The sequence below is a fragment of the Tachypleus tridentatus genome, chromosome 9 (assembly GCF_004210375.1).
Source record: "Tachypleus tridentatus isolate NWPU-2018 chromosome 9, ASM421037v1, whole genome shotgun sequence".
In the NCBI taxonomy this organism is placed as follows: Eukaryota; Metazoa; Arthropoda; class Merostomata; order Xiphosura; family Limulidae; genus Tachypleus; species Tachypleus tridentatus.
This window is the reverse complement of record NC_134833.1, coordinates 46924119-46941672: the sequence shown is the minus strand read 5'-3', so window position 1 is coordinate 46941672 and position 17554 is coordinate 46924119. Positions and strand designations below refer to the sequence as shown.

At 30.2% G+C, this 17554-nt stretch overlaps 1 protein-coding gene across 1 annotated transcript in view; it reads left to right on the top strand.

Annotated features, from left to right (window-relative positions):
• Positions 1–977: 977 nt before the first annotated feature.
• The window catches only part of LOC143225195 (protein turtle-like), a 106268-nt gene continuing 89691 nt past the window's right edge, over positions 978–17554 (top strand). Inside the window, exon 1 of the mRNA XM_076454178.1 lies at positions 978–1301. Within this exon, the coding sequence (XP_076310293.1) occupies positions 1193–1301 (109 nt within the window). The 5' untranslated portion in view covers positions 978–1192. The remainder of the gene's footprint in view (positions 1302–17554) is intronic.

Genomic DNA, 17554 nt, shown 5'->3' with positions numbered 1-17554 from the left:
TACGAAATTTATAATAGTTTTTTAAGGATTAATAGCTCATTTAATAACAAAAATAAATTAAAAAAAATTACTTTATTTGAATTATTTTTCTATTTCGAGGTGAAATAAAATGATATTTGTGAATAAAACTTCAACCCTAAGGCACATTGTAAACACAATATTATTTATTAAATATATAAAAATAGACAAAAACTGTTAATGATTTTTAATCTGTCTTTTACTTGATATATGTTCGTCTGGCAATACAAGCTCAAGTAAATGGAGACAAGATTTCTACTTTGACAGTTATATAGACTGCTGTGTTAATTTTAGAGGATCAACAGCTTAACGAAAACATTTTATTTCCATTGTATATTTTTTTACTGTCTGTGGTCAAAGAAAAAACTTATAGAAGGTTAATCCAGTCAGAAACAATTTTAAATGAAAATAAACAAGTAATACAGGTTGACTTCTACACAAACATTGCTGATAAAACCGACTGCAAATTATTCTGATTAATTCAGAATACAACACTTTTCACTGCACTATTTATTATATTGCAAATCACAATTTTAGCTACTGAATAATCTCCAGTATTATTATGCTTTTCACCTCATTTCTCAATTAATGACATCCAGTCTATCTCTAAGTCAATTTGGTGTTCCCTCATTTTCCATTTCTGTCTGTTTGCGTATCTGCAACGTCACTAAAGATCTTGACTATTATTGTACAAAAGAGCTGTACGTTTACCTCTAAAGTTATATGCTTATTCCTTTTGCAAATCACGATTAACCAGTTCATCGCTGCAACCGACTAACATAGAAATAGCTGTATAGATGGCGCTGAACATCAAAATCAATGGTTTGGATTTCATTATCCAATGCCCAGCTCGCAGATAATTTCACACGCAGCAGTACAGCACTTTCTTTTGCAAAGCATAGTGCGTAGTATGTGGTTCCACTTACAAAGAAAAGTTAAAACATAGCACAACGCAGCATGTCCTTCTTGCTATCAAAATAAGTTTGGCATTTGAAATTTCGAATTCAAGTATGACGTATATGTACAATGCATAAAATATTTATTAATATTTATTTTCGACTTTCGTTCAATTGGTAAAGGTACCAACGTTTTTCTACAAGTAATATAAGAGGAAAAACAATAACAACAATATATGCACTAACCTTATATAATTGTTTGTAAATACATCTAGGACATGTCTGTTAAAAAGAACTTCTATAAAAGCAAACTTGCTGTGTATGAATTCTGCCTGGTTTATTTAATGAAGGCTATCCTTTTCCATCAAGTTCGAAGTGCAGCAGTAGGTAAGCTTCTTCCAGATTTTGCAAATTTGTATTTGTTCTTCTCGTTTAGTTGGTTATTTGCATTACTGTTACGAATACGCTATTTTGGGTTTTACAAATTGCATATCATTACAATGGGATTTAGTGAAGGATTGAGTTCTAATTTACTTTATATGAGACCACTGATGTGCATTCGTATTATTGTGCAAATTCTTTCCTCATTTCTAAATAAGATATATTTCCTTTAAGATCGATTCATGCTAATGTGTTCCACAATTAAAGTATAATAATATATATATTAACTTGCAATTTTAATTATAGGCGACAAGCTAAAATATTTTGTTCGTTATGTCTTTGATCTGAGAAAGAACAGTGTCTTCCGTGAAACAACGTAAGATTAAACAGGTCACTTGTTAGGTCACTTTTCATAAAGTCTAATTTTAAACCCTGAAAATGTGTTTTTAAGAAAAACAACAATGCTTTAAGTATTTTACTATAACAAAATCGAATTTAATACAGGCTATCCGAAAGGTTTTCTTTAGTTACGAATTAGCACTTGGGAGATATTACTAATGTAAATATTATGTTGAAATTTGTTTTAGAGTTTCATATCTTCCACATATTACGTTATAGTAGCTGTTTCTCTCATTTGAGCTTTTCGCAAAATTCCTTTGAAAGACGCGGAGTAAAAACAGGGCAATATTCTACAAAAAATATGCGTACATTCGTTTTGTGAGTATTATGTGTATAATCTTTAAACTTTTCCTCCAAAAGGAGACCTCTTTTAACACTAGGGAATCCCTAAATTAATACTTTATGTTTTGAGTATGTGAAACAATGTATGGATTAAAATTTATATGTCTAATAAAAAGTAAATAGGAATTTTCTAGAGTTTAACTTTTGCAAATTTCAGTTTCAAGTAGCACGTTATTTTGATAAAGACTTCGTTAAAAGTCGAAACGCTCTACAGTGGCGCTATTTCTTTTAAGAAATGTGCTCGTAAATAGTTCAATTTGATAAATTGTTTTCCATTTTTTTGGGTCGCTTTTAATTGTTTATACGATTCTAGACATATAACATTAGATTATTAATTTACAATAATAAATACTCTCGGTATAATTTTTGTTTCTTATAAGCAAGTGTATTATTAACATTCAAAGGTTAAATTCAAATGACTTGTGTATTTATTTAAATTATCAAAATCCCCAAGCAAATAATGTTTATATCGCCTAAAATTAAAATATTTGTTCAAACTGATCAACGGTTGTAAAAGTCACTTTTACAAATCCCATTGTAAATAACACGTGTTATTTCAGCTTTAGTTTTTATTTATTATTATATTTTCTTTTTAAATTCTGTATATGGCAATAAGCATTTTTGTTTGGTTTTTAATTTGTGAAAACCTCACATGATATTTTTTTATATTTTTATAAAATGTTTATTTTAGTTTACGTTTTGTTCAATATTTATTTTAAATTTCTCACGTCTCTGTTAACAACAAGAAAAACCCCTAGCTGATGCTACATGCTTAATAACTAACAGTTCATTTTTTAACTTGCTGAATTAGAACACAATTTTAAGGACACGTAAAGGTTTACGATAAATCCTAGTTTCCAACTTATTCTTGCTTTCCTCAAAAATAAGCTGTTATCATGACGCCACACCAAAAATCGTGTGATAAAGTTCGCGAAAATGTCAACTTAGGTTTACATGCAAATTATACTGCACATATCATCCAGTTGGATAAACAGTTATTTTCAACTGAATAATGTGACTGCTACAAATATTAAAGAAACCTTTAAAGTAGTTAACCTCAGCAAAAAACAACTTGTTTTTAAATAAGAATGAAGGGTTAGAAAATTATAAAGCATCTTCTTTTTATCAATGGTGGATTAGTAGTCACGTGATCATGTTTGTTTTTGTACTTATATCGCACACAGTAATTGTTTTTCACACTTCTGAAGATAACTGGTCTTATTTGAATGAAATAATATTTAGTTAGAAGCCATGCCCTTAGAGTTAGCAGAACCTAATTAACAATAATAATCCTTATTCAAATATGAAACAAATGTTTTACGTATATAAGTTTTCTCCTTCAACCAGTTTCTGGTATCAAAATATTAAATTATGTTGTTTCAAGAATATTACACTATAATAAAACTTCAGAAACGTTCCTGTAATTACGTTTTCAGAAACAAATACATTTGAATGTATATTCTTCAGCTTGTTTTCATACATATCTTAAGTGCTGAAGATAAGCGTAAGTACCATAGAATACGACCATAAAATTTACATGTTAAGATAATTATTTATAACATGTATACAGTATTTTGTAATAAACCATACTTCTTGATTTGTTTTAAAGCTTCCATTTTAATTTTCTGTTTGTTAGTGAAGTGAACTTTGTAACTTGAAGAAGAAAATTGTATAAAATATTAATATATTTCTGGTTACTAAATTAAAAAATGTACAGCATGTAGATATAGCATTCGGTATTTATCATATGAAGAGCACCTTATATGATACATGGGTTAAGCAGCCAAGTTGAAGAGACGAAGCCTCAAGCATAGCTGTCCCTAATTTATAATATTAAGAAATGGAGATAAAATAGTCATAAGTATTCGCAGCTTACACGGCTACTATTAAGCGAATAGCGTAATTAATTGTCACTTTTATAACACGCCCCCAGCTGATAGTGTGAAGAGTTTGTAACCCCACATACGGGGTTTGACAGGTACTAGGCCACGCCTGTAGATATAGTTAAGAAACAATTGGAAATTTTATTTTTGATAATTGTTCTTTTTGTAAAATATGCAAAATACCATGTTCTTTAACAATATCTTACATAATCGGTTATATCAGGTTGAACAATGAAATAAGAAAAATAAATATCAAAATTTTGGTATTGATCAAAATACATTACGGCATTAAATTTGATGTTATTTGCATTTCGAAAGGATTTGTTTGTTTTAGCATTTTGCGCAAAGCTAAATTAAGGCTATTCGCAATTGGCTATCTCCAATTTAGCAGTGTAAGACTATAGGGTAGGCAGATAGTTCACATCACCCATCGCCAACTCTTGATCTAATTGTTTACCAACGAATAGTTGGATTAATCATAACATTCTAACACCCTACGGCTGCAAGGACGAGAATGTTCAGTGTGACGGGGATTCGGACCCGCGGCCCTCATATTTACAAGTCGAACGCCTTAATCAACTGGCCATGCCTGGCCACATTTCAAAAGGAATATCAAGCACAATGGAAAAAAATATATTGATAAAACTTTGTAGAATGGACGGCAATTCTACACTTGTGTCTCCACAACAGGCAGTTGACGTCCATTCTATAAAGTTTCATCATGAATACTCTGCCTAAACAGTCTATTAAAGAATAACAAATATATTACTTAAAACAATATATTTTAAAGAAAGTACGTCCCGCAGCATTGTATAAATAATAAAAAATAAGAGTTGTTTTTATAAAATAAAATAAAAGTTAGACTGTATGGTACATAAAGCAGAATAATTATAATTTTTAAAGATAATATTTAAGATACCATTTTATGTTTGTAAGATGTAAGGAAAAATATTCACTACATAATAGAAACGAAAAAAAATCTTAATATGTATATACATATGTATGTAATTAGAATAAGTAATTATGTTAGTCTACCTAACGATTTATCGGTAAGTCAGACTTCTGTCGCTGATAAAGACCCGATGTTTTGACTGTCGTGCTCTGCAGCAAACAAAGTTCGCTCTGTATGTTTACTTACAAACACAAACTAGAAGTGTTAGACATCACCAATATACGACATTCTTAAGAAAAGTTTTATTTTTTCTTCGCTTTTAATCCTCTTCTTTACAATACATAAAATAGTGAATGGTTATTTCAACAAAAAATTCCATTGTTTTTGTATTACATTCTTTAATAACTTACAATATTTTCCGTAACAAAAACACATATTCAGGTTAAATCATCTGTCAAATTTAATAATTTATGATCACTGAATAGAGAAAACAGTACTGGATCTAAATATATGTATGTATGTGTGTGTTTGTGTTACAAAGAAAGAAACCAGTGATTCTAAGAATTTTCTGTCTCATTTTTTCTCTCGCTCTCTTTATATATATTTGGATTTTGTGACTTTTAGAACTGTAATGTATCTCTTAATAAATCATCACTTTTATGAAATTAGCTGCACCAATAAATCGTAAGTTGTGCAGTAGAATTATAAAATCATCAATATTTTAATATCTTGATAGTATGACACGGCCTGGCGTGTCCAAATAGTTAAAGCACCCGTCTTCTAATCTGAGAGGCGCGTGTTCGAATCTCTGTCGCATCGAACATGCTGTTTCTTGGTAAAAGAGGTGGTGGTGGGTGTTGATAACTAGTTACCATCCATCTTGTTTTACACCCCTACAGTAGAGACGGCTATCGCAGATAGCTTTTATGTAGTTTTGCGCGAAATTAAAAAATAAACAATATGACGCATAGAATAAAAGTCGCCGTGTCTCATAGCATCTTACTTCATAGAACTACCTTTATATATATTTATGATTATTTGTTTCCAGTATGTAATTTAAGCAGATTTTGCAATCAATCTAATGAATATGTTATTTACTTGTATTGAACGCAAATACAATATAGTATTACAATATAAACTAAAAACTTTGAATTCTACGAAAGTGAAATACGTGTATTTTATTTTTGCCAACGAAAACATGATATTAATTAAAAATAATACTTAAAACAATTCCTTGGTTTGTGACTCTTTAATGGTACTTTATTTAAAACGATGTTTAATACTTTATTGTATTGCTAGGAATATTTATTTAATTTTACCTATATGAAATTGTAACGAAAAATATACACTTACATTATCTAGTTTAGCTCAGTAATGTTAATTATTTAACAGGAAAAAGAAAACATTGCTATGATATGCTTATAGTGTTACAAAATATATTCATAATAACTTCTCATCAAAGTAAGTTAATTGTATATAAATCAAAACAACAAGAACAAAAAAAACACTCGACGATTCCCAACCATATTCAAACTGAAAGTTACCTACATCTAATCCCAAATATTAACTTATTAAAGTGGTCCCCTGTCACACTAAAAAGCAATGTCATTTGATAGATGCATTTTAGCATACATTTTTCAATTTTTTTGTGGATATACTAAAATCTCCCCATGGACTGATACTCGCCTACAAACCAGCTGTTGGATACCTCTGATTTAGCTAATTTTATGTATCAGTGTAGCTAAGAATACATAATATTATAAAAAAATCACATAATACATTATTACGAGCAGCAACAACTAATTCGCCAGTTGAGTGCATGATGACAGTTTTTGTTTAAATCTTACAGTCAAATCTGAATTTTGTATGACTGAGTTCAAGTCTGTCATTATATTTTATGATAGTGCAAGTCGCAATGTTACGAATGCCATTATTTTAACAAGAAGTAAAATTTGTTTTTTTACTTTATATCAACTCCTTGAGTTTTCCTTCTTTAGAACTATAAATCAATGTGATCTCCACGACTGGTTCTGTGATACATGCTTTTCTCCTACGAGTAAGGTGATGTCTAGAAGATGACTTTATACACTTGTTATAATTGTGCTTTGCGAATAGGTAATAACATCTAGGAAACTGAAGTATCTTTAATACTTGTTGAGTATTAAACAGCATATATTTATTTATAAACTGTTCAAAGGAATTCTTTACTGATCCAAAGATGGATACTATTTGTATGAGCGGCATGCATTCCTGTGGTCGTTCGATTAGCTATAGAACTGTAGTATACTGCTGTAGTTTTATTTCAGTTGTTCCAGTAATATCGTTGAAATTCTTCTGTCACGCTTAAGTTCATTAGGCTAAATTTTAATTTTAATGTCAAAAATAGAATGTATTGTGCGTATGTGTGTGTTTCTTATAGCAAAGCCACATCGAGCTGTGTGCTGAATCCACCGAGGAGGATTTATTGTAAGAGGTATGTATCGGTGACACTTAGAGTAGTTATAACATTTTTTTATGTATGTGACATCTTTCATAATAACAACGTATTTTCCTTTGTCTAAAGGTTTTGTTACTTTTTAATTCTTCAAAGAACATTATGTTTCTCTGGTGTAGTATTGAGTTTTTCAGTACAGTCTAGCATTGTTGTAGTGACGTTTACTAAATGACATTTTAAGCGAACAACACAACTTCCAAACGCCTCAGGAACTTCAGAACGTTGTACTGTAGAGATGTCAAACGGATATTTTAATTTATATTGGCCCTTACTTTCTGAAATAGAGGCATATAATCTGAAAAAAATCTGGTATACGTCATTAGAATGGATTAATAATCGAGTTAATGTTATTATGGAACGAGAGGGCCAAGAATGTAGTTATCAATAAAATCAATTTTCACTTGAAATTAACACTAATATCAAAATTGAAACAACAAGAAATACTTAGTGTTAATCGTGAAGAAAGTTTGATTTAGAGCAAAACCACCGTAGGCTATGTGCTGGGTCCATCTCGGGGAATCGAACCTTCGATTGTAGTTTTTTAACTCCGTAAACATGAAGCTATTGCACAAAGTGACTAATCTTGTAGTAAGTGACAGAGCATTAGTTATAACTTTGTTTTGTTATTCTATCTACAGGTAAACTTAAATTATGTTTCATTTATACAAATGTACGTACTCATTTAGGTGGTCTGCCTTCATTGATTATAAAACAATCTCTTTCTTGTTTAATATTATTTAATCCACCCACTATAATCTTTAAATCTACTTTACATTTTCACATGTAAAGCAAATATCTATCACGCCAATTAGCGGCTATAACGCTGCGTCACAGAGAGTGCTAATAGTAAACAAAAAAACAAAACAAAAAAGCACACGCACAAAAAGTAATATTTATGGATAACAATAGCGTATTAAGCGAGAAACTAAATTCGTTTGATTATCTGTTAAATATAAATCTTATTTTGTGGATAACCTTGCTTGTTTGTCTTGTCTGCCTGTCTCTGAATATTATAATCTAGGAATTTCGGCTTTTCCATATAATTTAGTTTTTTTCATGTTTTCCTCAGAAATTGTGCGCCACAATCCACTAAGAGCTGTAAAATTAGCTGTTCCTAATTTTGATTTACAAAATAACGGGAGACCCCCCACTTTAAAAACCGTGTTTTGGTACCCGTGGTGGCCCTTTGTGTAACTTTGTTCTTAATACCAAACAGCAACAACAAACAGCAACAAATGACGGGATAATCAACTACTTTATATTCTTTAACTTTGATTTTGTTTGTTCTATCTCTTCTGTGCTCGTATTTGATTATCAATGTGACTCTTTGGTTTCTTTTATGTGTTTATAAATGGTTTCCCTCTCACAAAGAGATACAGCGTCCATCAAAATCAAACGAATAGCTCGACGTGAAAAAGATCCATGCTTGCTCGCCAAATTGTTGTCAGCAGTGATTAATCACCAAGGAAGTAAAAGAAAACGCAACGATTAGATATATACTTCATAGAATAATAAACAGAGTTTAAGCATAGAGCCAAAAACAAATAACAAATCAAAGTTAAAGGATGTAAGTATCGTATCAGGATTGTTAACATAAAAAATTTCAACTTGTATAACCCAAAATAATAATAGGGCGTAATTGTCTTTTACTTCAACACACGGAATATAAGCATAAAGTCAACAAGTAAAAAACATTAAATACTTCACATATATTCAAATCTCTTAATGTACGTTTTGTTGTTAGTTCCTTTCATTACAGTAGAGCCCGGCGTGGACAGGTTCTTAGAGGGTTGACTCGTAATTTGAGGGTCGCGAGTTCGAAACCCTGTCACACCAAACATGATCGCTCTCTACCGTGACGGTCAATCCCGCTATTCATTGGTAAAAGAGTAGCCCAAGAATTGGCGGTGAGTGGTGATGACTAGCTGTCTTCCCTCTAGTCTCACACCACTAAATTAAGGACAGCTAGAGCAGATAGCCCTCGTGTAGCTTTGCTCGAAATAAAAAAAACAACAACAAACAACATCATCACAGTAAATAGTGTGAGTTTATATCCTTCAATTTTCAGTTTTTTATTTATTCTTTTCGTTCTATGTTTACTTTGGATTGTCAATGTGAGTCTTGTACAGTTTGTTTTCTATGTACATTAACATTTATTATAAAAACAATTCTAGAAATTACGTTTTCCCTGTTTCCTTTATAAATCGAATTTGTGGTTATGGATTTCTAATAATAACTGTGCAAAATAAAATTAGAATTTTAAAACTAACCGGCACTTGGTGATGATGTGGGATAAATGGACAGAGCAGAAACTCAAATGATTCAGGTTCGTCGTGAACAATTTTGAGCTACTGTCTAAGAGAAAAGGCATACAACAACAGCTGTTGTTACAATCTACTCACGTTCTCAACTTCATTTCTTTGAGCCGAAGCCTGACAAGCTAATCATGCCTATGCCCTGTGTAACAGAATCTTAAGTGTAATTTAACATTGTTGAAATTTTAACGAATTTTTATTGATCATTTTGTTTCAATTCAATTTATCAGTTCAAGTATTTTTAAATACACATACTTCATCTATATAAATAGTATACTTGAGTTTGTGCGGAACTTTTCTTGCAGTCCCGCAGTGACAAGTGGTATATCTTCGACTTAAACCTCTAAACACTGGGTTTCATTAAAACTGATAGACAGAGCACAATTAGCCCATTGTGAAGCTTCCAGAGAAAAACAACAAAACTTTCATTGCACATTTGTTGATCAAACTTTACAAATCTCGTATTCTTAGAAAGGCCTTTGTCCATGGTTCCAGATTGCATATTGTTTTTTTTTTTCCATTTAAAGCCACCTTGTTTATGTTTTTGTTTACTCAAAGATTTTAACTCAACGATATGCTACACAACGATATGCTACACAATGATACAATTTCATTGCTATCACATAATGACTGCTTTTGACTGGCTTTGATTTAATCTTTGTTGTTTTTTCTTTTTAATTTACAAAGTATTCCACACATACACACACACAAACATTTAACCTACGTATAATTTCCTAAGAAAATTAAAATTACTGTAAATGCAAATTCTATTGGATTTCTCAACGTATTTAGGCGCCACTTTTGAAAACCATATGCTCATCACTTTGTGAACACAGATTCAATTATTCCTACATATATCAGGTATGTTTGCCTTAATACAACTTTAAATTGACTTTACTTTGCAATAACTTAACTTTGGTTCGTTTCATAGACTGTTAGAAACATCTTTTCTCTACTTTTCTTCACTACAGGTTTTATTTTTTGTTTTGTGAGTTTTTAACATACGTACAGATAGTTTTATTAAATACAATTACGTACACGTGGGTTTGTTTGTCTGACTTCGTGAATTTTTTTTCCAAATAAACCAGGATTTATCTATCTAACAAATGGTGTGTGCAAAAAGGCGTAACTTAAATGGCGTTTTTAAAAACGATAGAATAAGGAACATTCAAGCGAAGTGTATGAAATCTACTGCAAACTGTTTGCATGTCGTGGCTGATAGAAAATAAAGGGGTTGAATGCACAGGGACAAGAAATAAAAATTATGAAATATATCAAAGTGTATTAAAATCTGCAATGAACGTTTTCTTGCTATTTTTTATTTTTTGTAAAGTGCATAATGATTTATTTCATTCAAATTCTCTCTTTTAATAATGCTAAATTTCCTTTGAAAGGAAATTTTTACTGAAAGTAATAGATGTTTTTAGCAGACACTTGAAGAAATAGGCCTAGTAACGAATAATCAGTTCTATCTAAAGCAGAGATTATTTTGGACTTAATCATCTTAGGTTCGAAAAGTTTGAAAAGAATAAGAAAACTAGAGAGTCGTATAAGTTCAAATTAGAGCATACATAACACTGAAGTATCGATAGAACGTGGACTCGAACGCGTAAGACTCATTTCTAGTCTCAATCTGTGAGTTCTTTTTTTTTTTTCATTTGAAAAAAATACCTTATCTGATCATTGACTTCTTTTAGAACTTTTAGAATAAAGTAAGAAAACTGTAAACTGTTCCGTAATAAGATAGAAAATAATTTTGTCTTTCAATGAAAGTGTAAGAATATAAAACAAAATATTGTAATGAGTTTTATATAAATTCCAACATTCACTTTTTTATTTCAATACGTTCACAAAAGAATAGGAAACATAACTGCTCAGTTGTTAAAGTTCAAACTGTTTGGGAGACGTCATGAAACATTTAGTATGTGATTTGAAAAAAAGAAAGAAAGAACTAAACACAGATGAAAACTGACAAAAAAACAAAACTCTACAAAAGCAAATTGGACAAAATAACTAAAAACATTTTTAGAACTTTCGAAGATGCAATCAAAAGGAATAGTTGAGATTATTTTCTCTGTAAGTCTTTGTAAAGTATTCCCTATAGTGACCAACTATAATCAAGTGTATTGGTCACTGAAATACTTATTTTATCGCTAATCTAGCATTTTTAGTGGAACTCGTGTATGTTGACAGAAAATCAGAGAAAATCCAAGTGTAAATAATAATAAAAACAAAACAACAATCAATATTTACTAAACAACAATTTCTTAGATAAGATATAGTTAATATGTTTGAAGGTTTTGTTATATTTTTGTAGCACTTGAAAAAATAGATAGAATATATCCATCTAGGAAAATGATTTTATGGTATATTATGAAACACGTCTACGTATAGCGTTTAGTTATTTCCTGCTTTTTACACGTGGTTATTATTACTGGTTAAAGAAAACATCAACTGTTGCAAGAAAATCAAAACATTTCTCGGAAGTTTATGTTCGTTTTCCGAGCGAACTGCGTCGTGGATTATGTTCATTATTTCTGTCACCGAATCCAGCCTCGATTTTATAGTTTTGTATTCACCAAGAGAACTATAAGAGATACTTGAAAATAGAATATGTAGTATTGTGAGCGTTTGTAATCCTTGTTAGAGATCTAGCTTATAAGGAAATTATTTTTCTTTAAATGTACGAGCAAGATCTTTTCTTTGTAAATATGTGCAAACTTTTCAGTTTGAAATAGGGGCGCAAGGTAGATGTGTCATATTTAAACAGTTAGAAAGATAAAAGCTCCCGTGAAGGAACGATTTATCATTGTCCCACCAATCTTAGACGTTTGACATTTATTATATAAATTGTGTGCTGTTATGTTGACAAGGACATGTAACATTTATTATTTATAGATATCAATAGGAACTGAAGCAACTGTTATTGACATACTGGAATCCAGCAAAACTCATTACGAGAAATTGAGTTGCAACAATTAATTTGAAGCAAAGGCACAGAAAGTTTTTAAAGTATTGATGCGTTTTATATTTTACCAGGCAATTAACGTGCAACAAATACAAATCAATGTTCTGTATTAAGTGCTAATTAGATTTCTCACAATACCATTTGTTAAAAATCTTGTATGTTTAACAGCGTTGTAAAACAAGTCTATAATACTTTATTATGAAGGGCAAGGTTAACAAAATACAGCTTTCATTTTAAAATGTACACTGTGGAAAACAATTTCCACGTACTTTCTATATTAAGTAGTAGTCTGTGTAATTAATATCCGAGAAACTTCCATACTTAAAGGTTTATCTGAGAAACATGCTGTTTCAAGTAATTTCTACAGTAAAAGGCAATCTTTGGCCTTACTAAAACATTAGCTCAGTATTTAACAACAATTTTGACAAGATCCCATAATTAAATACTCTTAAGCAGCCTGTGGAGCATGTTGTTTATTTAACTTCCATAGTAAAAGATAGCGTATTGAACGTGCTGTCCGAGTAGTTTCAAAAACAAATGGCAGTTTGTGGACCATGCAACTCCCATATCAGAAGGCATTCTATAGAAAGTGATAATACAGTTTTCATTAGCTCTAATAATTTTGAGTTCTTGAAACTCCGATGCTAAAGCAACATTGTTAGTCAATCTCAAAATTGATTAGATTATGTTTTGGAAAAAATAATGTTATTATTTACTATTTATTAAATACATTTGTAATTGTTAATATACTCGTGTGTTAATAATATCAATTATTATCATAGTTTTGTTTTACGTTTATATCATCGATTGACATAAACCTCTAACTTCTGGTTTAAACGTTGGTTTTATTTCTATTTGTATTATTTCAACTTCTTATTGAATATAAGTAATTCATATTCTATACAATGAAATAACAAAGAGAATAGAGTTTTTGTGTCTTCAAGCTGTCCTCGGTATAGAAATTGAGTGTTTTGAAATCTTGTTTGAGTTATATTATTTGTTCTTCTCAGTATTGTGATGTTTCCTAGAATTAAAGGTTTATGACAAGTTGTCTGGATGTGTTAGGCAATACTAAAAAATGTATTAGGTTTGTTTTGTGCGAATTCTTCTATGGTATGAAAAATTATATTGTAGTAGACGCGAAATGTATATTCCTTGAAACAGACAAGGTAAGTATGTTTAAATAACACAAACATCCTTTTGCATGTTTTTAATTGAATAAAATCTTTATGTCTAAAGACGTTTAGAAAATGCATCTATGTTGAAATTGTGATTATGCTTGTCAAAGAGATTTTATGTTTTGTCAGTATTTCTCTATATCGTTCTCTTAAGTACGAGATAAAATTATTAATAATTTTTCAGTAGAGTGAAGTATGATTTTTTCAGATATTTGACACTTTTAGTGAATTATACAATAATTTCTTGTTACTAATGAACTTATAAGTTCGATAGATTATTAATATTATTGAATCTTAAACTCATTAGAAATATAATTGTTAACACATTCATAAAACGTAGTAATTGTAGATTTATAATAACGCTAGCAAAACATTTCCTTTGTTTATTGTTATTGTACAAAGGCAACGAGAGATGGTAATTAAGGTATTCCGTCATACTCAACAGTAAATATGATATTAACATAAATATTATTTCAAGTTTTAAGAAAAACTATGTTTCATACACATACCTTCAAAAATATATTGATTAAAACACAACTGACCATCATCCACATACTATCACTCATGATAAAAATAAAATTGCTATGGTTGGTACTATACTGGTTTTTATAAGTTACACTTAAGTTTTTTTTTTAATATCTAAACCATCAAGCTACGAGACAATCACAAGCAACATAAAGTCGTCCTGGAAAGGTTTTTATTACAAGTACATTTTGTTATATGATGTCACCGAATACTGATCGCTTTTGTGGAAAGACATGTAACAGCCTTTTCTGACACAGATTATCAAGTTTTGTCAGATCGAAGAACTGTAATTTTCAAGAAGTGGATATTCTTTGTATATAATGATATTGGAAAAGAAATTAATATGGATGAACATAAGGCACGAGGTTTATCCACGCCATTACAGCCCATGTGCTACATCTTGTAATAGCTCTACACCGTGATTTCTGTTGAAGAGACTATGAAGTCGAGAAACACCGCTTTTCACTGCTTACTTTCCATAATCCATACTATGAATAAGAAAGATGGTTTTTAACAGTCCGGTCAGCCATAAATTCATGGATGCTACATTCAGAAACGTGACCAATATTTCTTTTTCCAAAATAAAATGAAAAATATTCTGATTCTTCGACTGCTTGAGTTAAGCTATATTTGAGTGGATACGTGCTGGAAGCAACTTGTGAACTTGCTATATGTGTTACTTTTTCAGAACCATCTTGATTATGTTGCTCACTATTGCCTAAGGTAAGTGGACGAGATTTACCATCGATCTTTGTGTTCGTGGATTCTCACTAACTTCAAGTTGCTGAAGTTTACCAATCACAGATCAGGTACGACTTGACGCTCATTTTCGGTCTCGTCCAAGTTTTCTCAAGTTGTTTCATTTTCCTTTGTCTACTATAACCAGAAGGGACACATCTGTTTTGGAATTCTAAAACCTTGATGTGAAAACATCTTTATAACCTGAATGTATTAAGATTTTACTTTTAAAAGGCTGTTACACAACATTTCGAAAAATGTGCGTTTTCGGTGACACTAAACGTCTCATATATAACGTCATGAAACCAATTATTTTTCGCTTTCAAATTGATTTAACTAGAGTGACGAGATTTGTAATACATTAACAAGCACTCGTGAATATACCGATTGTGTTCCCGTTACAAAAATAAAATATTTCCTCGGAAAGACGAAAGATGAGGTAAGAAGAAATAGCACTTGTATAAGTACATTTTTACAAGAAAACCCTAAATATTAAATTCAGTAGGTGTTTCAATATTACGAAACTATAAGTTATTTTAAAAAATTTAAAATCATAATGTGTTAATATTTAATATAATATTGTATATTTGTAATAAAATAGTTAATGTTTACTTTTCATGACCATTTAATCTAAATATTTTGATGTAATTCGTAATATTTGGATAACAGCGGAATAATAGGTGAAAAATAATCGCTTACGGAAGTCTTTCGTATAATCAACGATAATTTGTAGTTTAGTAAGTGTAAACAGTTAGTGGGTAACTTATCCTAGACCAATAATATACAATCATTGATCATTTGTACTTTAGTAAGTGGAAACAGTTAGTGGAAACTTATCCTGGACCAATGATATATAATCAATGTTCATTTGTACTTTAGTAAGTGGAAACATTTAGTGGGTAACTTATCCTGGATCAAGACATTACATAATTTTATACCAATTAGTAATTTTTATTATGCATGACAATTGGGCGTAAATGAAATAAAGAGAGTTGATATATATTTATTATTATAATTGAATGAGTTATGACGACATAGCTAGTGTCACTTACATATATATCGGCAAATGTTTACACATGTATTGCGGATGTGTTTAATCCCTTAAATAGCATCATTAATTGAGCATATCATTAAACAGCTACACAGCTTTTCAATTGAAGAGAGACGAGTGTTAATATAAATTACTAAGAAATATAATCAATGATAATTTGTACTTTAGTAAGTGAAAACATTTAAGTAAAAACTGGGTTGGAGAATGAAGCTCATACCATTTTGTGACCACTACATTTAATTAAGAATGTACATTGAGAGATTCAGACTATTGTAATAGTTTTTAAACATTTATAAGAATACTGAAATAAAATATGACACGTAAAGCAATACATTTTTGTGCACACTTAACAGTATATTTCAAGGTAAATTAGGTATTATAAAGTTCTCGTTTTAATAAGGAGCAGATAATCATGAACACGACAACCAAGTAAAATCATTCAAAAAGCTAAAACAAACAAACTTAGAAAATGTCTCTAGTAGGAAATGGAATGTGGAGATATTCAAATAAGATGCTTTAAAAATTGGAAACTCTAACACCTTTCTGTTATTAATACAAATTTTCTGTTCGTACGAAACAAAATGATCAGTTTTTTACAACTCTTTCTTAATTGATAGTTTCATTTGAAAACATATTTTGGCAAGATGTCCGTGAAGCAAGAAAGTGGAACAGAGAATAATCAAAGATGCAAAGAAATTGACATCATCTACTGAGAAACAAATTAAATATTCAATGCATGTCTGAAGTTCATTTCTTGTTTATATTTCGTACTGAAATACACACGCATTCTAAATAAGTATAAAAAGTTGGTTATTCAGAATGTAGATTTCTAGCCAGTTCTTAAAAAACAACATTATTTCTGTGCTGGAGTTTAATTAACCTCAGAATGTATATTACTTAGCACATTTTAAGATGTTTTTCAGTAAGAAAATTTAATTATTTTGATTCGTCTTTAACATATCTGTTCCTTGAACGCAAAAGAAGTAATGGTGGACATTTTCTGTTTCACTATTTTTTTCCTTACGTAGCAAGTGTCACGAACGAAAATGTGCTTTAAGTGAAATGGGTATGCAGAAATTGCTTATAACAATTTAATCAAGAAATTTTCGTATCAGACTTTGTCACTATAACAACTTGTGTAGAAAATAACGCATCAATAGCTAAAAAAGGAAAGTAAGCACTGGGTTATATTTAGTTCATAAGTTCACAAGAGCTTCTTGTTAGTTACAGTTCAAAATACTGAGAAACCAGTTAACATAGTACTCAACGTTCATTCTTGATTTGCTTTTGTTTAAATATTTTAAAGGCTCAGAAACGCGCGTGTAATGATGAAATTAATATGAATGTCAAACATATCTTTATTATTTTTCCTCTGAATGAAAATTAACACTAATTAAGATCTTTATAAGGGTAATATGATTAATGTATGTCAGAATAAAAACCCAAAATATAAAAGTAACGATTCATCTTTATT